Source organism: Oryctolagus cuniculus, chromosome 12, assembly GCF_051225735.1.
Source record: "Oryctolagus cuniculus isolate XC-2025 breed Fujian yellow rabbit chromosome 12, ASM5122573v1, whole genome shotgun sequence".
In the NCBI taxonomy this organism is placed as follows: domain Eukaryota; kingdom Metazoa; phylum Chordata; class Mammalia; order Lagomorpha; family Leporidae; genus Oryctolagus; species Oryctolagus cuniculus.
The window spans coordinates 1,720,943-1,742,958 of record NC_142878.1 but is presented as its reverse complement, the minus strand read 5'-3'; the positions used below and the strand labels follow the sequence as shown (position 1 = coordinate 1,742,958).

Sequence of the window (22,016 nt, the reverse complement as noted above, 5' to 3'; positions counted from 1 at the left end):
GACCCACGGGCCGAGTCCTTGCTCTTCCCTTGTGGCACCTGGCTGCTGGCCTGAGGAGGACGTGCTGGGCTGCGGGTAACAGAAGCCAAGTCTGGATCCAGCAAACCCAGTGCAAGTCACATACGGATTCAGTAAAACGAATGTAGCTCAGCTCCAGTTTACACATCAAAGGGAATTGATTCTGGAGACACAGAGGTTTCTCACCACCCCCAGCATGGGGCTGCACCCCCTGAGGCCGCCTGGACCTGCAAGACGCTGGCCGGCAGTGTTGTGTCTGCTTTTCCCCGTCCCTCCGCTGACTCCTCCTTGCTGTAGACGGGCGTCTGCCGGCTCCTCCACGCGGCTGTCAGTTCCTGAGCTTACGGTAGACGCACTGCTCCAACAGTCCTGAAAAAGGGTTGATTGGGCCAGCCTGACTGAGCCACCCATCACGGGGGCCGGTGGGCAGGTCAGAACATGGGGAGGCATAAACATGGCGGCTCCCGCGTGGCCAGTGTGGATGGCACAAGCGGACGTGGACACCAGGGCTTGTGTGTGCATTTCCTGCTCGGCTGTATGTGACCAAAGCCCAGGGCGCCTCTGCTAGGGCAGGTGCTTCCTGGAGGCGGGGGCCTGGGGGGTGCACGGTTGGCCGCACAGTGCTTTCCATCCTGTTCCTGTGGATGGCTCCCGACAACGGGGAAAGGTGGACAGATTCGGCTGGGGACTGAAGGGAGCGAGGGAAGAGAATGTCTGTGTTCTGGTCTCAGCTTGAGTCCGAACATCATTCACCCATCCATTCACACATTCATTTTTCATTCACTATACTGAGCATGAGAAATGAAGCCTTAAAAATAGACGACCCCGTCCCACTGCTGACGGGGTGGACTCCGAACACCATCTTTGCCTCCCCTGTCGGAACGCAGGGCTCCTGGGCAAGTTGCAACGCTTTTCTGCCTGGTTTGCTTGCGATGAGCCTCTCTTGGCTTTAAGCGAGTTCCACGGTTCCCTCCTGGATCCCGGAGCAAAGCTAAGCGGCCCTGCCTGGGTGTGTTCCCATCGCCCACGGGGACCTTCAGAACAGCCAGTCACCTACTGGGGACCTGTGCCCGTGAGACAGCAGGGTTCCGTCCCAGAGACACTGCCGCATGCGGACGCTTCCTGCAGTAAGAATGCAGACCGGTGCTGACGGTGCCACAGACGCGCCCTTGGACACCGGCTTCGTGGAGCAGCGCACGAGCTGCCTGCCTGCACGGTGGACTTAGCTTCCCGCCACCCTCGCTCCAGAGAGCCTGCATTCGCTCCTGCGCCCGTCTGTCCCCACCCGTGCAGGCACTCAAGTCACATCTCACGAACTGTGCGCTCCTGCAGCCTGGCAGAAGGCTGAGCGCGTGTTGCTTATAAACGTCACCGAGTCGGTGTGAGATGGTCGGATGCATGGCTAGGATTTTAGATGCTGTGGAATCGCTTCAACGTAAGTTTGTTCCTGCCCCCAAGGAAATTAGAAAATCGTGGGCTCACATATTTCCTCTGCCTACTTTCATCTCCTCTTACATTTCCACTTGCTCTTAGTATTTTTTATTGTGGAAGTCTGTGGTCATTCTAGAAAAGTTAGCAAATGAATCAAGGAAAAGTAATTTGTAATCCCACCACTTAGAAATAACAAGGAGGAGCCTCTGTCTCCCTGGATCTTTAATTCAATCACTCTCCTCAGTGGAGATGAGATAGACGTGGAATTGTGACATCACAAACATGTACCAGGTCTCGAGAGGAGCTTCCGTGGGACTGCTGTATGAGAGAGTGGGGCAAGCCGTTCTGAGGACCGCCAACTGCTGTCTCAGGGAAAGCATTCTAAAGAGCCCTGCGGATTCCTGTGCATGTCGTACTGTGGAGGTGGCTTGCGTGTCTGAACATCATCAGATCTGAGGACTGGAGTTTGCCATTCTCATCGTTGGAGAATCTTCATACCTTCCAAGCCCCTTCCCCAGTGGCGCCCGCTGTGCTGAGTCAGGATTCCAGCGCCCTGCACCTGTCCCCGGCAGTAGGGGAGGGGGGGCAGGGCTCTCCAAGCTTGACCTTTGCTCTCTGCTGCCTCACGCACATTCCACGAGGTGTTATTGTCCAGTGACGACAATGCAGTCATTGTGTAGTTACCATTAAGTTACTTACAGGAGAAGATGAAGCAACTTTGGCTTTTTGAAAAGGGAGGCTTTCTTAAGAGGCCAACCTTGAGGACAGAAAGCAGGGGCCATTCCAGCCCTCAGAGCAATTTGCTTCGCTGAAGGAAGTTGGAAAATTACAGCCCATCACACCTAATTACTGCACACATTTGCCTTTGAACGCGAGCTCTCCCTCCAAGGAACTGTCTCCAGCTTCCTTCCCCTTCACCTCTCAGCGGCCAGAATCCGCTGCCGATGGCAGAGCAGCGTGGGAGCAGGCTGATTCTGTCCGGTTCCTGACACGGTCGCTGGAGCACTGACGGATGGAGTGTGTGGAGTCCTTTCTGCGTGAGGTCACGGGGCTGTGACGGTGCGAAACAGGGCAGGGGGAAGGTAGCCGTCCCCATGAGAGGCGAATCAGCCCAAGTATTTCTCCCTCAAACTCTAAGGAGTTGAAGGCTCCGTGTAGAGCTGGAGCTTAATTGCACCCCTTTTCCCAAGGAAAGGACAGACACAGCCGCTCAAGTCCAAAAACCGTGTGGTTAGCACAGCGGGAGACCTGGCAAACAGCCGGTTAGCCAAGTGATGAGCCAACGACGCCATCATCAGTGAGGTCATAGTGTTGTGGGCGAGGTTAGGCTCAAACTCCTATTTCAGGTTCTTGCCTTCTACTTAGAGAAGAATCCTAAGTACAGGCCCAAACATGACGCGCAGCGTGATAAGGTTTTTACGGAGTGAAATGAATACACAGGGTTGTGAGGGCTCTGTTAAGGGAGAGTGGTCCAGGAGGGGGAAAGGGAGACCCGCATACCACTCTTTCCCAGGGTCCACGACGGGACGTGCTTCTTACCCACTTCCAGAAATGGAGAGGTTGCAAAGTCTGGTTGACGGTGGGTGCATACAGGTGGGATTACCTGGGGGCGGGGGAGGTGTGGCTCCAGCTCATGAAACAGCCATCCACTTCGAGTTTTCCCACATCAATAGGGCTATCATGTGCCCCCGATACAGACGTGTGATGGGAGGGACCCTTTACCTCTGGGCACCCACTGGTCTGCAGAGAAGAACCACGTCAGAAAAGCCCGGGTGGGAGGCCACTCTGCGGGACCGTTTTCTGGGATTCTTTGGGCTGCCAGGGTCAGGCAGAGAAGCAGAGACTGAGGCACCGTCCCAGAGGGAGGCAGGCGGCGTGAAGGCCACGGCAGTGTGCGGCTTGGCGGGGGTGGGGTAACAGGAGCACAGTGAGGACACTGGTGGCAAAACTGGGGACAGGCAGGGGAGTCTGGAGTCCACAGTGACGTGTCCAGTCGAGCTGAGTTTTGACAAATGCAGGGCGCTGTTGTAAGATTCAACAATGGAGAGGCACGGTGAGGGGTGTACAGGGCCTCTGCTACCTTTGTAACTTTCCTAACAACGTCCACCTATCCCACCTGAAAAAGTTTATTAAATATATATTTAAGGATCTTTTTTCTCTCCGAGTTTCTCTTTCATTCCTTAAAGGACTTGATCCATGCCTCTGCCACGGATCTGTCAGATAAAGTCTAAGGAAATGAGCGTGTTCTTCACAAAATACCTAAATGCCCAATTATATGGCTCAAATGCCTGGTTTTTGACTGTATTTATTTTATAAAAAATTACTATTTATTTACTTGTTTGAAGGGTGGAGAGAAAGAGTGAGAGACTCCCATCTACTAGTTCAGTCCCCAAATGCCGGTGGCAGACAGGGCTGGGCTAGGCCAATGAGCAGGAGCCCAAGTGCACCTGAGTCCCCCACAGGCGTGGCAGGAGCCTGCAACTCCACCTGAGTCCCCCACAGGCGTGGCAGGAGCCTGCAACTCCACCTGAGTCCCCCACAGGCGTGGCAGGAGCCTGCAACTCCACCTGAGTCCCCCACGGGCGTGGCAGGAGCCTGCAACTCCACCTGAGTCCCCCACAGGCGTGGCAGGAGCCCAAGTGCTTCAGCCGCGTCTGCTGCCTGTGAGTAGGAAGCTGGGATGGGAAGCCTCGCCTGGAACTCACTTCGATACGGGACACAGGCGTGAAAGGTGTCTTCGTCTCCGAGCCAAACACCTGCCCCTGGGATGTGTTTCTGAGTTGATGGCTGGAGTGGCCACTCATCATCAACTACTTGTCGACTGACCACGCGGTCTCTGGAGGACAGAAGCAGGTCAGGGCACTAACCTGAGTCCTCAGAGCTGGCAGAGTGGTAGGTTCCCGGGCACCGGCCGCCGCTGAAACGGCAGACCCTGGTTTGTGGAATAATGAAGACGGGGGCTGCAGAGCCCAGCTGGCACACGCCTGTCAAACATCGATGGGGCTTGGCAGCACCTGGGATTGAGAGCGCCCGGCACTGGCACCAGGTCACGTCCTCCGGAAACAGAGCAGCTCTGGTCTCTGGTCAGGGTGAAGCTGATTTATTTACATGGCTGCTGACTGCCTTCAGGAAGACGGTAGCCAAAACCCCAGGCGGAGTCAGCAATCACCCACAAGGTGTGTGGGCGGGGTTTCTGTCCTGCCGAGGCGACCGCGTGCGGAGCAAAATCGTGGCTTCTCCTGTGGCTTCCTCACAGTCCTCTGTTCACTCCGTTTCCACGACGAGGACTTTCACAGCCGGGTTTGCTTCCTCTCAATCTTGTTCCTGAACCCCCACTAACTGCCCGCACGCACGGGATTCAGTTAGACTTGACCGTGGTAACTCATCGGCATTTTTGTGTCTTGTCTGCACTGGACGAAGAACTCCCAAGCTGGTGGCAGGCCTTGTGTCCCCCTCACCCGTGGCTCAGTGCACTAAGCAGTATAAAGCCACGGCTGCTGGAGCGGGTGGGTGGGAGGGGGACTCCCTGTGACTGTGTCTTCTCCTTGGCAGCTGTCTCGGCTCAGCAGCCAGATGTCCCCTGACCCCGGGTGCTGGGTCCCGGGCACGTCTCTCAGGTTCACCGAGAAGCTCAGTCAGAAGCAGCTTCCAGCATCAGGACAGGTGCTTGATCATTCAACAGAAAGCCGCATTCCAGAGGAGAAATGAAGGTAATGGGTGCCCCTTCAAAGCGAGCATTGAACTAAGAGCCTGTGGAGTATTTCCTTAGCCCTTGGAAGGCAGCCCTGGCAATTGGAGGAGGAGCTGCCGCCATCCTCTTCACGGCTACGTGATCCCACACTTTTCTGGACTGCTAAGACTGCGACTTCTCTGGCTGATTGCCACGCATTCAGGGCTTGGCTGCCGAACCTTTTAATAGACTCTTTTCCTCTCTGTGTCCCGTGTATCTTTGACCCTTGAAGCCTTGATCCACAGGGGAACTACCAGTTCCGCCCTTGGAAGCTGTTTTTTTTTTTTCCATCATCTTCTCCCATTTATTTAATTTCTTAACTCCATTAACTTAACAACTCAGTCTGCTGACGTTGATTTTCTGGAATCCTGTTTGGGATTTTCGGTTTGTATTCTGTATCACCTTCAGTGAAAAGCGGTTCCCCTGCTCCCTCTGTGACATGGAGTAGCCCGAGTGCCCGGAGAACCCCGTGTGGGATGATCAACAGCCAGAAGAGATCTTCATGCAGGTCTCACTGCTGATGCTGGCAGAGGGCAGGGTGGCAGCTGTGGGTTGTGGTGTCCCCGGGTAGCCTGTCCACGCTTCCCATATCCGTCAGCGGAAGGGAGAGTCTGTATGAATTGTCCAATGCTTCAAGCACAAATTCCTGTTGGTGAGGGATGAGAATGACTGCACACGGTTATCTGTGTGTGTTATGTAGTGGTGATGACTTTTTATTGAGATTTATTTTATTTATTTGAAAGGCAGAGTGACAGAGAGAGAGGGGGGGAGAGAGAGGAAGCGCTCTCACATCCGCTCACCCCGCCGATGGCTGCAATGGCTGGGCCCGGGCCAGGAGCTCCCTCTGGGTCTCCCAGGCGGGTGCAGGGGCCCAAGGACTTGGCCGTCCTCTGCTGCTTTCCCAGGTGCTTTAGCAGGAAGCCGGGAGTTGAACGGGTGCTCTGACATGGGATGTTTAACTCACTGTGTCACAAACCGCTCCTGATGATGACATTTTGAACATCGTCATTAGCTGCAGAAAGGGTCGAATGGCCCCTTACTTCGTTTGTCGTGTGTACCCAACCCTTTGGCCTCTGGGCAGCACAGAATGAAGTTATGGGGCCTTTGGAAAGATGAACATGGTGCCTGATTCACTTCCAAACGGCTTCCTGCTTAGCTGTTGGCCTGCAGTTGGAATTAATACAGCAGATCTGGCAACAGGTTCTCACGGCAGTGCCTCGCAGCACTGAGATCCCTGGGTTTATTTCGCGGGGAACACTTTGCTCTTTGAAGATGAGAATTGGCGGGCTGGGAGTCACAGGTGAGGCTCCTCAGAGGCGCTTGACCTGGGCCAGCTGGTGCAGTAAGCGCTCGGCCCGTGTCTCCCTCGAGGAGCAGGACGGGCAATGTCTTCTAGAAGCTGAAAGCCGCATGTTGACAGTGTTGTTCTGAGATACGCAGTAGGATGCGCCTGCAAACAAGGGCAGGACCATGGGATTCTTCACCTGTGGTCCTCACCTTTGACCTTAGCCTGGTGGTGGTGTTAGGGACTCACTCACCGAGGGTATGAGGGTACGAGGGCTTTGTGCTTCCATCCTTGGCTACGGCTTTGGGATGGATTCCTTCTAGCCACTGGAGTTTTTTCATATGTAATATTGTGCTTCTCGCCAAAGCCAGGGCTTTTGTTCATCCAGAAGGGGTGATCAGGACCAGAGGCGGTCCTTCTTGAAGGAGGTGGGGCCTCCCTTAAGGAGTACCGTCTCGGAAAATCACCTGTGTGGCAGGACGGGGAACCGTGTCTGGCTTCGTTTTTCCTGGGGCAACAGTTTGAAGCCTGTGGACACCAAGGAGGTCTGACCGCAGGTGGCCAGGGGAAGACGGCCCTCACCAGTGGAGGCTGGCCAAGGGCAGGGCCTTGGGAACGGGGCGTGGAAGCTGGGAAACTACACCGACTCGTTGTCTGTGGGACGCATTTCCCCCTCTGAATTCAGGGGCTGGGCTGCACGTTCCCGTCTCCTTCTCAGTCGTGTGTAAGCATGTGACGGACTTCAAGATGGTGAGCAAGGTGGGAATGACGCGTGCCTGGCCCAGGCCTGGCCGCAGAGGCCTCCCGGGGGAGGTCCCGGGCCTTTATCCTCATTGTCCCGGCCAGAGGAGCTCCCTGAGGTTGGAGCTTGCCGCTGAGAAAAGCAGACTCCAGACAGAAGGGAGCTGGGTTCCCGCCCCACTGGGCAGAGAATCCCGGCCGTCAATCAAGAATGCCTCTCTGGACTTCATGTGATTTCAGACGCTCTCTCCTTCCTTTTTATGGTTGGGCCATTCATACCTTATTAAGATTATTTGGAAGAGTGGGTAATGTTATCTTAGCTAGAGTATACACCTTACACATTTGCATATCAATTGACCAAGTACTCTCAAGTCCTGGTGAAAGTGTGAACGCTGGAGCCGTCTGAGAGATTTGTGTCCTGGACCTGTTGGCTCTCCGGGGTCCTCAGAGGTCAGTCTCTGAGCGGCAGCTGAGAGGCTGTGCCCCTTTCTCCCCTCCTCTGCATCCCAAACTCGGATGTTGTGTGCTGGAGGCAGGGAGTTTTGACCTGGTTGTGCTAATTCACCTGCGTTCTCTTTCCCTTCTTCTGTTGTAAGCCACAGAGCTCATTTACCAGAGCTGGGAAAGCAAACTGCTCCTGCAGGCTGCAGAAGGGCCAATGGCAATCACCTGCCAATCTCAGGGTCCCAGGAAGTGGGCGGGGACACCTGCGAGAGCTCAGACCTCGCTGACTTATTTACAGCGGCATCCCCAGCCCCTGACGCGGAGTAGGCGCCCAATAAATACCTGCCAATTACATCAGCACCGATCACGGGCGCCGCGGGGAGAATATTGGCAAGAAGACAAAGGGAAAATCGTTACCTTCCTGAGGGTGACCGCTATCTTTCAGGAGGACGCAGCCAGTGCTGTGGAGGGAGGGGCGTCAGTTATCCGATAGACGCAGCACTTTTGCAAGACCAAAGCCACCCCCACCCCATTGAATCCTTGAGTGCTGACTGATGTTCAAGCAGTTGAGTAGGTGGTGGGTGAACCTGCGGAATGACATCTGCTGGATTCAGCCAGGTCGTCCTTCAACCCCGTGAGTGTGTCTGACGATCGTGGACCACGTGGCTGATGCGGGAGGCTGGTGCTAGTGAGAGTGGGGCACAGTTGTCTTGGTCGTCTGGGTGGACTAATTGGTGGGGAGCTTTGCCAGGTTGCAGGTGGGAAGTGCCTGTCTGGCCTGGCTCCCTGCTGCCTGGAATAGGAGGACTTGAATCCCGTCTTTATGTTCTCACCCTCCTGAGCCGCCTGGGAGGGCTGCCGCACGCCATCGGCATGAGACGCCAGTGCACCCAGTGCACCGCTGCCGTGGCTCACCAGGGCCAGGCTTGCCCTGAGTCTGCGACATCTTCACTTGTCACCACTGGGGCTGGGTGGAGTGTGGCTAGGCCCGCGGCCTGCCGTAGGCAGAGACCAGGGTCCTGCTGACCTCCCTGCAGGGCAGCTGTCCCTCCTCCTCCTCCACACGAGTTACCTGGCCCGGAATATCAATACTGCTGAGCTGGGAAGCCCTGCGCGCGCTCACTCGCTCGAGTAGCTGACCTCATCGGCAGATCTTTGGAGAAGAGGGGAGAGAGGGGGCAGGGCGACCAAAAGGCAGGAACAGAAAACCGTGATGTTGGGAGACTCTCGCTGGGCTGCTGGGCTATCTTCACGCCCTGGGGGCTCCCAGCCAGCATTCCGGATCCAGAAACAAGCTGGGGCTGGACTGCACCTCCAAGGGTGTGGCTCTGTCTGAAGAGAACAGAGGTCCAAGGGACAGGGAGCGGATGAGGGCGGGACCCCTGAGCTGAAGACGTTCCTCATTCCTTGGCTGGAGTGTGTGCCCCTCACGCTCTCCGTTCTCGTGCCTACAGGCAGCCTGAGTTCCTGGCTCTCCTGAGCCCCCTGAGGCCCCGCCTGTGCCCTGAGACTCCTGACCCACACGCCCACCTCCCCTCCCAGGCCTCCCAGGCAGCCACGCTGGCCCAGGCCACCGCAATGGGTTTTCTCAGGCGCCGGTCAACAGCCCAGGACGTCACCCGGCCATGGACGTGGGAGCAGCGTGAGAGATCGTCCCTTCTTAGCCCCTGAGCAGAAACACAAGGAAAGCAAGTGGGGTCCAGAGAAGGTAAATGCTGCATCTGACGTCCCAGTGGAGACCCTGGGCGTACAGCTGGCTCTACTGCCTCCGTCCGGCGTCTCTCTCTAACACGTAGTCTTTGCGGCAACCAGTAACTGAGCAAGAGAAGCCGAGCAATAGCTGTGAAATGTCACCGTTTAAATGCTTGTCCAGAGCCTCCTTGTAGTCACGCATCCCAAATTCAGTTTGTAGAATCAAGTTTTCAAAGCCTTTTATTGATCTGTTGTTGAGATTGGTCCGCGTTCTGTCGCTGCTGCTGTGTGAGACATTATCCGATCTCAGTGTCCTGCCGTGGCCGCCTGACCTGTCTCACAGCGTGGGGGCGGGGCAGGCATTTGGGAAGGACTTAGTAGAGCACTTGTTCGTGGCTCCCATACTGTTGCGGGGGGGAGGGGCAGGAGTTGTCTGTGTTCCCTCTGTTCTGGGTGTCCCGGATGAGTCGCCCATGGGTGACAGCTGATGGCGGCTGCTCCCAGTTCTGCTAAGAGTGTCACCGTCTACTGGAGTGCCCCCCTGGTGTGGTCCCCTCAGCTCTCAAGCCTGGTCACCTTAGTGCAGTCCGGCCTCCTATGTGGAGACTCAGCCAGTGGCCCGCAGGTCTCAGCCTGATTCGCAGCCCTCAAAGGTACCTTCAGATCGCAGCGTTTTTATGATCTCGCCTGGAAGGGTGGCAGTAATTCTTCTGTTACAGTCTGCCGGGTAATAAGAGAGTTATTGCGCTCGGCGAAGATTCAAGGGTAGGGAACATAGGTCTCACCTCTTGCTGGTAGGTGTGACAAAGCATTTGTAGACAAGGTTTAAAAATGGTTCCAGTTTGGATTCCAGAATTAAAGAGTTTTCACTAAAGAAATACTAATTAGGTTACTTCAGAAAGTCTCCCATTGTTTTTTTGCGAATTTGTTAGGTTTCAAACTCAGTTCATAAAATAGAAGGGATGCTACTCTGTACCTTACTCAGCTTCCCTGGCCTTAGGTTTGCACCTCGGGGTTAATGATGCGGAGCTGTGAGATGAGAGGTCTGTTTTGGGGACTGAGCGGCACTGGTAAATGACGGCTGGACAAAGCTCTCAGAGCTGACGTGCGGCCACATGGGATGCCAGCTCGTATTTACTGAAGCTTGTTGCGCGGCAGCCTTTCAAATCTCCAGAGGGGGCCAGGGAAGACCAGCGCTGCCTAGTTCACCAGGTACCAGGTGGTGGAGAACTGCGAGGTAGCAGGAGCCCCAGGCGGGCAGCCCGACACACAGGGGCGCCCGTCCTCGTCCTCGTCCTCGTCCTCGTGCAGACTCCTCACTGTGAGTTAAGGGGCGGAGGACGTGGGATGGGTGTCTTCCCACCATCTTTGGGACACAGGCACCTGTGACCTGGTGGGCTCGGTGGACACAGGCACCTGTGACCCGGTGGGCTCCGTGGACACAGGCACCTGTGACCCGGTGGGCTCCGTGGACACAGGCACCTGTGACCCGGTGGGCTTGGTGGCCTCTCAGCTGCAGGGCTGGGCCTCCCTTGCTCGGGGCTGTTTGAAGGTGGTGGTTGGGAGGTCCCTGGGTGGTGGGCACCTGGGAGGGGCGGCTGCGTGCTTGCTGGGTTTAGAACTCATTCAGAAGGCTGAGAACTGTTGGGCACTTCTCGGGAATCCTTGATTCTACCTTGCAAGCTTTGTGCAGTGATTTGTCAACTGCGCTTTGCAGACAGCCCAGCCCGGCCAGCAATAGAGACCTGCAGCCTTCCAGTGAGTGCTGCTCACAAGCAACCAGAGGCCTTCGGGGCGGTCTCCCTGTCACTGGCCGTCAGTGTTGTTGGAGACCTGGAGACCTCCTCCAGCGCCAATAGGCAGAGGCGAGCAGGGCGTCATGGGCCACATATGGGGTTGCAAACCCTCGGTGCCGGCTGAGTGCCCTGCCCTGGTCACCGGTGTTAAGCCGAGTTGGGAGCATCACGACCTGGGTGGAAAGTTGACCCAGGAAGATGTCTCAGAAGATCTTCAGACCTGTCCTCAGGTCAGTCTTCTTCAGTGAGGCATGGTCCTGGCACGGTCCTGAGCTCTCACAGCGGCCCCGGTGGTAGGAGCTGGGCAGTCCTACCTCTAAGGCAGGTGCACCTGTTGGTGAGATGGGCGGTATCATGTCTAAGCCAGCTGCACCTGTTAGCGAGCTGGGCCATCCTTCCACCCAGCGCCCAGCGCGTTGCAAGAAACGCGCCTCGTCTCACCCACGGGTATTTCCATCCACACTCCCTTGACTGCCTCTCCAGACCTCTTCCTCTGCCTGTCCTCGCTTTCCAATGCTGCTGACTCCGTCCCTTCCCCCTGGAGCGCAGACGGAGCGGGGCCGGCCGCGCTCGCCGGGCTGCCGCCATTCCTGGTCACTGCAGCCTGGTCGGCCCTTCATGACTGGCTCCCAGTTTAATAATGCCTTTTATTTAACCAGTGGGCCTTCCTGTGTGAGCGTTCAGGCTGCACGTCTGGAAGAGCACATGTATTTTTGGCAAGATGGTTTTCTGGGGCTATGGGCCGTGTCCTCTGCTCTTGGCTCGTGGCTTTGGAAGCCGTGTTGTCTTTTCTGCAGAGACTGCGAGTTAGCGTTTCACGGCCTGTCCCTTCCGCCCGTGGGCACAGAGCGGCAGCGTGATTCAGGGATGTCGGCTGTGCTGCTCCAGGTGGGGTGGGGGCCGACTGGGTTTTCCTACTTCAGAATCCGGGGCCGGGATTGTGCAGGAATCTGGGGACGGCACCAGAGGCTTCTGCCACTGTGGTTGCATTGATGATTTCTGTTCCCAACACGACGGAGGCCACTGGACTCAGCTGCCAGCGCTCGCTTGTCAGAAAAGCGGGCTGTGCGCCTGGTACGCTTCCGTAACCACGTTCTCACCGGGTGTACTTCAGGGTAACAGCTCTGGCAGACTGTGCTTTTCCCACCCCCTCCCATCCCATGGTTTCCTAAACACCAGCTCTGCACTCCCCCTCCCCGATGCCAGGGCTGGAGGGGTGGGGTCCACTCCCGTCTGCTGGAGTCTGTGCCGCATTAGTGACATCGTGCACCATCGGACGCAGCAGCCGGCGAGTTCGGCTCCCTGAGACTGAGTCAAGAGGAGCCCTGCAACTTGTGTCCAGCTCCCTTGCAAGGCTTGGCCTTGGCAGCCGGCTGCCGCGCAAGGAGTTCAAGGACCTCGCGGCTGTCGTGCTGAAAGGACAGGGTGGGAGCCGGGTCCACAGTCCCGGGTAGGCCCCGTCTTCCGGAGCCAGACCTGTGAGTGAGGCCACCATGGACGCCCAGCTGAGCACCCCTCTGTGACCTCAGCTGGTGCCGCAGAAAGCCGAAACCCTCCAGGCCAAGCCCTGTCCCAACTCCGTCCCCGCAAGATCAGGAAGCGTTAAGTTGTGGGGTAGTTGGTTACCCTCCAACGACGACCAGAATGGGGAGGTAAGAAAGCAGCCAGGATCTGGTAAGAATTCCAGTGGGAGGTGTGGGCTGCTGGAGAACAAACCCAGAGCGCGCAACCCTCAGAGAGGCCGGGGCACCCGTCATGCCGGCGTCCCTGCAGCTGTGCCGTGCCCCACCTGCACAGACGTGTGTGGTGACTGAGGGTAGCAGGTGCCAGGGAGGCTGTACCAAGAGGGGGGTGGAGCTGGGAATGGAAGCAGGCTGCAGAGAGAGGTAGGAATGGCACTCAGGCAAGGGGGCCCGTGACTCGCTCGGCTCTGGGTGGTGGGGGAGGGGCTGGCGATGCACCTGCAGGGCAGGGCCATGTGCAAATCTTGTTTGTGTATGACACCGAGGAGTCAGGAGGAAAGAGGCATCCAGGAGACAGGTTTTATTTCCTTTTCTTAAAGGTTTCGTTTTATTTATTTGAAAGGCAGAGTTACAGCGAGACAGGTAGAGACAGATCCAGACCTTCCATCTGCTGGTTCCTCCCCAAATGGCCACAATGGCCAGGCTGAAGCCAGGAGCCTCATCCGGGTGTCCATGTGGGTAGCAGGGGCCCAAGCACTTAGGCCACCTTCTGCTGCTTTCCCAGCTGCATTGGCAGGGACCTGGATCGGAACCGTTGCACATGGGGTGTCGGCCTCTCAGGAGGCGGTGGCTGAATTCGCTACGTCACGGCCCTGACCCAGGATTTTAAAGCAGGGCAGTGACAAAGGTGAAACAATAGGGGAAAACTGCAGTCAGACCCTGTGGGCTGTGAGACACGGTTTGCTCTTCCGGCACCTGCCTCTCCTGAATCTTGGCAGGTCGGGGAACCACTCAGTGAGTCATCTCAAGGCACCTTACAGGAGAATCGGGCACGTCGCAGCCTGCCTCCTCTAACTGCTCACTTATTATTGTGGGGGTGAGATAAGCGCTCTGCGTTGCTTTTCTAGATAGTGTGAAATATTTATTGGTAAACAGAGCAGTGCATAAATTAATGCAGTGGAGAGCCGGTGGAGCGTCCTTTCTCCACTGACGCCATCGTTCTTACTGAAAGAAAACAGTGTCACGCCGGCCGCCCTGGCTGGGGGCCGGGGGCCTGAGGGACTCTTGGTCTCTGCGGACGCAGGCCCTCGGCTGGCTGCCTGCAGCCCTCCTGCCGTTTACTTCTTCTATATTTTAAGACCCGCGTGCCTGGGGAGAGAACACTTGGAGGTATAAAATTTTCATCTTTCTCCGTCGCGTCTGAATTCCGTAACCAACTCCCCAGCCACAAGTGGCTCTGGGAGGAGGTAGCTCTGATGTTCTTGCTGCACCTGCCTGAGCGCCCAGCTGCTTGCACACAGTCGATTTGCTGCCGAGTGGTATCAGCTGGCCCCGGGTCAGGCCTTCACACAACAGTGTTGTTTCTGCTTTTAGCTCGTGCTCTTTCTCTTAACCCCGGAGGGAAACCTTTGCAGAATCTGATCTCCGCTCAGCCTGGCCTCTAAGAGGAGATGGAGGAGGGGCCCCTGGCGCTTCCTAGGCTGGGGCGTCCAGGAGCGCTGCCCGCCCGCCCGCCTGTCCTGGAAGCAAGCAGGGTTTTCCCTGGAGGCAGCGACAGAGGAGCGGCTGCTGTGTGTGCAGCCTGCAGTGCCAGCCACAGGTCCGAGAGATCCAGAGGTGGGGTTTAGTGCCCAGCACGTGCCCAGCTCTGTGGCCCTGCCGGCAGCTACGACGGAAGTGTGTGCGTGTGTGTGTGGGGGGGGGGAGGGAGAGACGAGTGTGCGTGGAGGCCAATGAGGCAGGAAGCTCCTAGCCTGTGGCGTGGCGTGGATTCAGTAGCCTGCATGCATGCCCTGCTAGACCCCAGGAGCAGGCATGCGGGGAGAGGCCAGACCTGCCTCCTGCCCGCAGGGACGGCGCCCGCCCCTCGCCATTCGTCCTCCCCTCCGTGCTAAACTGGAGGCAGCTTCGCCCCATCGGCCCGGCTTCTCAGATTCACCTCTCAGGGCCAGGCTGGATCCCTCTGCCCAGCCCCTCCCACCTGGTCCCACCTGCCTGCCAGCCCCGCCCCAGCCAGACAGGGCCCCCGGTTTGTGCTGTGGGTGTGGGCGTCCCTGGTAACCAGATCCTTTCCACTGGGATGATGAGGTGGGACCTAACGTCTCTCCAGCCAGTTTCTTTTTGTGAAATATTTTTGTTAACATGAAGGAGCAGATTTCACGTATTCCAAAGATAGAAATCTGAGAACACAGGATGCTTCCTCCCTCTGTGCCTCCTCCTTCCTTTCTTTTCGTTTTTGCGATGTTATCCTTCAAATTTACCGTATAATCACAGGCTCAATACTCCACTAACTGTAGTGCTCAACCAGTGAAAGGGAGAAGAGCACTGTTCCAGAAGGGTGCAGCCAAGGGCTGTGAATGATCACGTCATAAGATGTTGATACCGCTGGTAAACCTCAGCGGTTCGTTTTTGGTACTGCATACATTAGTGATCCAAAATCAGGGGAAACATGTGATATTGGTATTTGGGGTCCGGTTTATTTCTCTAAGCTGATGATCTCTGTTGTGTCCATTCTATTGCACAAGAAAGGATTCAATTCTTTCTTTATAGCTGTGTGGTATTCCGTAGTGTATACATCCACATATTCTTTCTTTTTAAAAAGATTTATTTATTTATTTGAAAGGCAGAGTTACAGAAGAGCAGAGAGAGAGAGAGAGAAGTCTTCCATCCACTGGTTCAGTCCCCAAATGGCTGCAACAGCTGGAGCTGTGCCGATCGGAAGCCAGGAGCTTCTTTCGAGTCTCCCAAGCATTTAAGACATCTTCCACTGTTTTCCCAGGCCATAGCTGGATCAGAAGTGGAGCAGACGGGACTCAAACTGGAGCCCATATGGGATGCTGGCACTGTAGGCGGCAGCTTTACCCACTACACCACAGAGCCAGCCCCACCACATGTTCTTTACCCAGTCTCAGCTGAGGACGTCTGGGTTGATTGCGTATCTTCGCTGTGGTGAACTGAGCTGCAATAAACATGGGGGTACAGATAACTCTTTCAAATGCAATTTCATATCTGTGGGTGGATTCCCAGGAGGGGGTGGCTGGGTCATATGCAGATCTATTTTCTGATTTCTGGGAATGTTCATACTGTTGGCCATAGTGTTCGCATGAGTTACAGCCCCCCAACAGTATTTTAGGGTGCCTTTCCCCCTACACCCTCACCAGCATTTGCTAGTTTTTGATTTGGGATGACAGCCATTCTAACTGGGGTGAGGAGAAATTCTGTGGTTTTTATTTGCATTTGCCTGATGGCTAGTGATCCTGAGAATTTTTTCATGTGTCTGTTGGCCATTTGAATTTCATGCTTTGAAAAACACCTGCTCATGTCCTTAGCCAGTTTCGTAACTGGATCACTTATTTTGTTGTTCAGTCTCTTGAGTTCGTTACACATCCTGGACTTTAGTCTTGTGTCAGCTGTGCGGTTTGCAGCTATTCTCTCCCATTCTGCAGCTTGCCGCTGCACTTGGCTGAGTGTTTCCTTTGCAGTGTAGAAGCTTATTGTATCATTTTTGCTTTTATATCTTGCTTTGGGGGACTTAATAAGAAGTCTTTGCCTATGCCATGTCTTGCCGTGTCTGCCCTGTGTTTTTCTCTAGTAATTTGAAGGTTTCAGCACGTAGGTTTAGATCCTTGATCCACTGTGCGTTGATTTTTATAAGGTGTGAAGGAGAGATCTTGTTTCACACTTCTGCAGATGGAGATACAATTTTCCCAGCACTGTTTGTTGAAGAGACTGTCCTTTCTCCAGGAAGTGAATTTAGCTCACTTGTCAAAGATTACTTTGTTGTAGATGCGTGGATGAATTTCTGGGGTTTCTGTGTTGTGTTGGTCTACTTGTCTATTTTGTACAAGTACCAGGCTGTTTTGATTATACTGCAAACAGGGAGAATTTGACGTCCTCCTTTCCAATTTGTATCCCTTTGATTTCATTTCTTGCCTAATGGCTCTGCTAAAACTTCTAGAACTGTGTTGAATAGTAACGGTGACAGTGGACATCCTGCCCTTTGATATGTCATAAAATCTGAAATTGTGATGCCCCCAGCTTTGTTTTTGTCCTTTGGGGTCTCTCGTGTTTCCGTGTGAACTTTAGCTTCATTTTCCCAGAGCTGAGAAGAAAGTCATCGGTGTCCACTGGGATTTTGTGCTGGATCTGTGAAGTGCTTTGCATGGTGTGGATGCTTTGATGATGCTAATTCTTCCATGAACGTGGAAGATTTTTTTCAAATTTTTTTCCATTTCTTCCCTTAATCATTTGTAATTTTCACTATATTTCATCTCCTTGGTTAATCCAAGTTTTAAAATTTTTTTATTAGCTATTGTGAATGGGACTAACCTTACAAGTTCTTCTTCATCCATGGTATTGCTTGTACATATGAAACTATTATCTTTTTTTAAAAGATTTATTTTGTTTATTTGAAAGACAGAGCTACAGAGAGAGGTAGAGACAGAGAGAGGTCTTCCATCTGCTGGTTCACTCCCCAGATGGCCACAAGGGCTGGAGCTATGCTGATCTGAAGCCAGGAGCCAGGAGCTTCCTCCGGGTCTCCCAAGCACTTGGGACATCTTCTATTGCTATCCCAGGCCATAGCAGAGAGCTGGGTCTGAAGAGGAGCAGCCAGGACTTGAGCTGGCACCCATATGGGATGCTGGTGCTTCAGGCCATGGCTTTAACCCACTGCGCCACAGCGTCAGCCCCGGCTATAATCTTCTCTGTGCTGATTCTATATCCTACAACTTCACCAAACTCTCTTATGAGTTCCGATAGTTTCTTAGTGGAGTCTTCTGTTTCCCCTATATACAGAATCCTGTCATTGGCAAACAGGGAGAATTTGACGTCCTCCTTTCCAATTTGTATCCCTTTGATTTCATTTCTTGCCTAATGGCTCTGCTAAAATGTCTAGAACTGTGTTGAATAGTAACGGTGACAGTGGACGTCCTCGTCTGGTTCTGGATCTCAGTGCAAGTGCTTTCGGCTTTTCCCTATTCGATACGATCCTGGCCGTGGGTTTGTCATATGTTGCCTGGATTGTGTTGACAACTGTCCTTTCTATGCCCAATTTGCTTAAGGATTTTTATCATGAAAGGATGCTGTATTTTACCCAATGCTTTCTCTGCATCCTTGGAGATAATCATAGGGTTTTATTATTCAGGTTGTTAATGTGATGTGTCATGTTGCTGACTTGTAAATGTTCCACCATCCCTGCACCCCTGGGATAAGTCCCACTTGGCCTGGTGGATGCCTTTTGGACGTGTTGTTGTGTTTGTTGGGCTAGTATTTGGGGAGGGTTTTTGCGCCTCTGTTCGTCAGGGATGTTGGTTGATACTTCTCGTTCTTCACTGTATCTTTTTCTCGTTTCCAGCTTCCACCCTGTTAGTTTTGCTCTTTCCTCTCTCTCTCTCATCTCCCACTTCCTCTCTCCTCATTAATGCTTTCTAAAGGTCACAGCACACAGCCTCACAAGGGCCTTTCTCCCCGCTCTTCACAGGAAGGCAGGTGTGCCGGCGTCCGTCCAGCCGCACACACTCAGGGAGACCATGCTGGGACTCTGCTTTCTTCTGGGAGCCGTTTCGGGCTGGGGTCCTTCAACATCCCCAGAGTGACCGATTGGCTTGGTCCTAAGGTGGGGAAGGCACCAGCCCTGTGGGCAGGGGTCTGTGGCACTGCTGGAGGGATTCGGAGAACGGCACCTTCCACTGACACTCAGTGTGACGGTGAAGGGGGCATCAGCAAAGCCAAGGCTGAGAGTGCCCTTGTCAGGCCCCAGTGCCCAGTGGAGATGGAGCCGGGGTGGTTCCCCAGGTGAGCGTCAAGTGTCAGGGTCCTCAGACAGCTCATCCCACCCAGGAGTCCAAGAGTTCAACTTTGATTTTTTGTCTAGCAGGATTTTTTGGCATCACTTTTGATCTGTAAAAATACAGCATTAAGGTGTGACCTATGGTTATGTATGTGTGTGGCACCCCCTTCAATTCTGTGCTGAGACGTGGCCCCATCTGGGTCTGATGGAGGACTCCCTGGAGGAGGGTATAAGGCCAGGGCTGAGGCAGCCTGGGCCCCACTGTGTCCTGCTCGTGGTGCTGGTCTGCACGGCTCCCCTGGAGCTGTGTTTGGTTGGGTTTGCGTCTGCTCATCAGATATTTCCTGTGTACCCCATGGTCAGCCGCCAAGAATAAGACACAAGACTTGGTCCTCCTCTAAAGATTTTAATCTCTAGTGAGGAGCAGGAGCAAGATGGCAGTTGGTTCCCATACCACACGGTGAGTGCCCTGCGGAGAGCAGGGGCCCCACACCACGCTGTGGGGAATCTCAGTTGAAGGCTGAGCTGGCACTGCGTGCTGTGGGCAGAGGAAGTAGAAGGTCAAAGCTGCCGAGTGGGAAACGGCGTGGCCTGGGTGGGAGACTGACGCTCCTTGTTTCTAGCACATTTATTTAGGGCGAGGATGTTGAATGATGATGCTGGGACATATGTGAGACAAGACCACGAGAAATTCGGAAACCTACGTATCCCAAGTATGATGGGGAGTGACAGGTCCACGGAGCAGAGGAGGGCGTGAGTCCCACTGATGGGCCGATGAGGCAAAGCCGGTCTTACAAGGCAAAGGCCGCAGCCTGATTTCTGGGAGCCTGGAGTGGCCTCTGCTGTGTGGACGCCCCTGGGGACCCAGCAGTCCTTCTTCCCTTGAGCTCCGTGTCCCCTTCTGCCTCTCAGAGAGGGGCACGTCCTGTACCACACCCTGCAGCGCTACAGCAATGATTCGGTCTGAACTCGGTGCCTCCCAGGAAAGCGAGGCTGCCTGCTGGGGAAGCCTTTGCCTAGAACACTGGGCGTTTCTGTTTCTCCCCTTCCCTGCCCACAGCCGGCTCCTCCCCAGCCCCCAGGGGCCTGCTCCCATGTCAGACACTGGGGCAAAGTCCTTCACTCTTGCTGCTGATGCCATTACAAGGGCGAGCCCTGGCGACGAAGGCTGGGTGCCCACCCCAACGCCGTCAGTGGCCCCCCTCGCCCGCCCTCTCTAGCACGCTCTCACGGGAAGGCACCCTGCCCACCACGCGTCCCTGGGTTACTTCTCAGGACACTGCCTGCGTTCTCTCTGCAGAGCTCCTGCGACAGGGAGTCCGTGCTGACCATCCTGAGGGTCCTGGCAGATCTGCTCTCTGTCGGTGAGTAGGCCATGCCCCGCCCTTCATCTCGTGACTGGGGGAGGCATGTGAGTGGGCCACGTGGCTGCGTTCTGTGCAGGTGTCTGGGTGGCCTGGGGCTTGCCCTGTTCAAGCTTCCTGTGAGAGACAGAGTCGCCAGCACTTTTCCTGTTTGAGTTAATAAAACCTCTAACATGGGAATTTCTGAGTCTGGGACCTTCAGTCTTGTCTCCCTGGGGGACCAAAGCACGGGTGGACACTGAACTCTGGGTGGGTGCTTTAGTTTCCCATCTATGAGGCCAGGGTCCTTGGGGGCTGTGTCCACCTCTGACCCCCTGGGAAAAGCTACCCCTCAGTGGTTTGACCCTCACCTCCCCCTCCTTCCATCCCTGGTTCCAAGGAGAGATCCAGGCCTTGGAATCCCTTACATGTGTCCAGTGGACACAGGGATGCGAGGCAGGAGCTGGACCGGAAGTGCCGTGAGGCTTCTGGTTTGCAGAGCTCAGCTGAGAGTTGCCCACATCAGAATCAGCGGAGTCAGCCGAGCACAGCTCCAGGAGCTCCGAGCCCACCCAGGTTCCGGAATCTGCTGCAATCCATGTACAATTCCACGGAGGTGGCTCTGTTGCAACAGGAAAAACCATTAACAGCCAACAGGCAATACCAAAGGGAACACCTGGCTGAAGCTTGGGCGCAGATTCGGTCGAGGGTCCCACCACAGGCGTCTTCCTGCTGGTGTGCTGCGCTAGGCTGGCTCCCTCCATGCAGCCCGCTGGGGGCATCCCCTGTGTGGGAGAGGCCACCAGTGCTTTGGGATAGTTCTGACTCGTGCGGACCTCTTGTGTTCTCCCTGTGATGCCGGTGGGGCTGCCTGCCTTGCCTAAGGAAAATCTACGTTGCCTGCCATCTCCCGCTGTGGGGCCCCTGGGTTGGGCCAAGCATTCCCTCTGCAGAGATCAGCAAGGGCCTGCTCCAAGCTTTGGAACTTGTCCTCAGACAAGGTGGCGAGGCCCCTGTTCCAGACTGTTCTTTTTTTTTTATATAGGAATACAAATTTATAAGTACAACTTTAGGAATATGGTGATTCTTCCCCCCATACCCGCCCTCCCTCTCACACTCCTACCCCTCCTCCTCCCTCTCGCCTTGCCAGTCCCATCCTCCATTAAGATTCATTTTCAGTTAACTTTGTACACAGAAGACCAACTCCATACTAAGTGAAGATTTCAACAATTTGCACTCACTCTCTCTCTCTCTCTCTCTCTCTCTCTCACACACACACACACACACACAAAACTGTTTGAGGACAAGTTTTATAGTTAATTCTCATAATACAACTCACTAAGGGCAGAGGTCCTCCATGGGCAGTTAGTGCACAGTGACTCCTCTTGTGAATTTAACAATTAACACTCTTATGTATGACATCAGTGACCACCCGGGGCTCTTGACATGAGCTGCCAAGACCATGGAAGCATTTTGAATCCACAGTCTCTGTCAGTATTTGGGCAAGACCACATGCAAAGTGGAAGTTCTCTCCTCCCTTTAGAGAAAAGTACCTCCTTTGGTGATTCCTTCTTTCCACTGGGGTCTCACAGAGATCCTTCATGTAGAATATTTTTTGCCACAGTGTCTTGGCTTTCCATGCCTGAAATGCTCTCATGGACTTTTCAGCCAGATCAGGAAATCTTAAGGGCTGATTCTGAGGTCAGAGTGTTAATTAAAGTGATTGTCATTCTATGAGTCTGCTGTGTGGACTGTTTCCCATATTGGAACATTCTCTCCTTTTTAATTCTATCTATTATTATTACCAGGCACTTGAGCCTATTTATATGGTCACTTTAACACTCAATCCTATCTATATGTTGTTCACTTTAACACTTAATATGATCACTTTAACAATTAAAATGGCAGTTTTACCACCAAGCTTAATGGAATTTGGAGTCTTATAACAAGTTTTTAAATTGAAGTAAGTCCGTAGGAATGTATGCAGAACTATACAGCTTTACAGTTACAAACTTCTTCCTCTCTCTCTTATCCCCACTGTTATTTTTTACTGTGATCTATTT

General features: G+C 54.4%; 1 protein-coding gene across 4 annotated transcripts in view; it reads left to right on the top strand.

Moving 5' to 3' along the window:
• The window catches only part of AGBL1 (AGBL carboxypeptidase 1), a 635,239-nt gene that overhangs the window by 28,752 nt on the left and 584,471 nt on the right, over positions 1-22,016 (top strand). For 2 of the 4 annotated variants that reach the window (XM_089311047.1, XM_089311049.1), the window contains exon 2: positions 19,911-19,974. In XM_089311047.1, the coding sequence (XP_089167173.1) occupies positions 19,911-19,974 (64 nt within the window). Of the gene's footprint in view, positions 1-4,999; positions 5,160-7,882; positions 8,284-19,910; positions 19,975-22,016 lie in introns of those variants that run through there. The other 2 variants (XM_089311048.1, XM_089311050.1) reach the window with 2 other exon arrangements.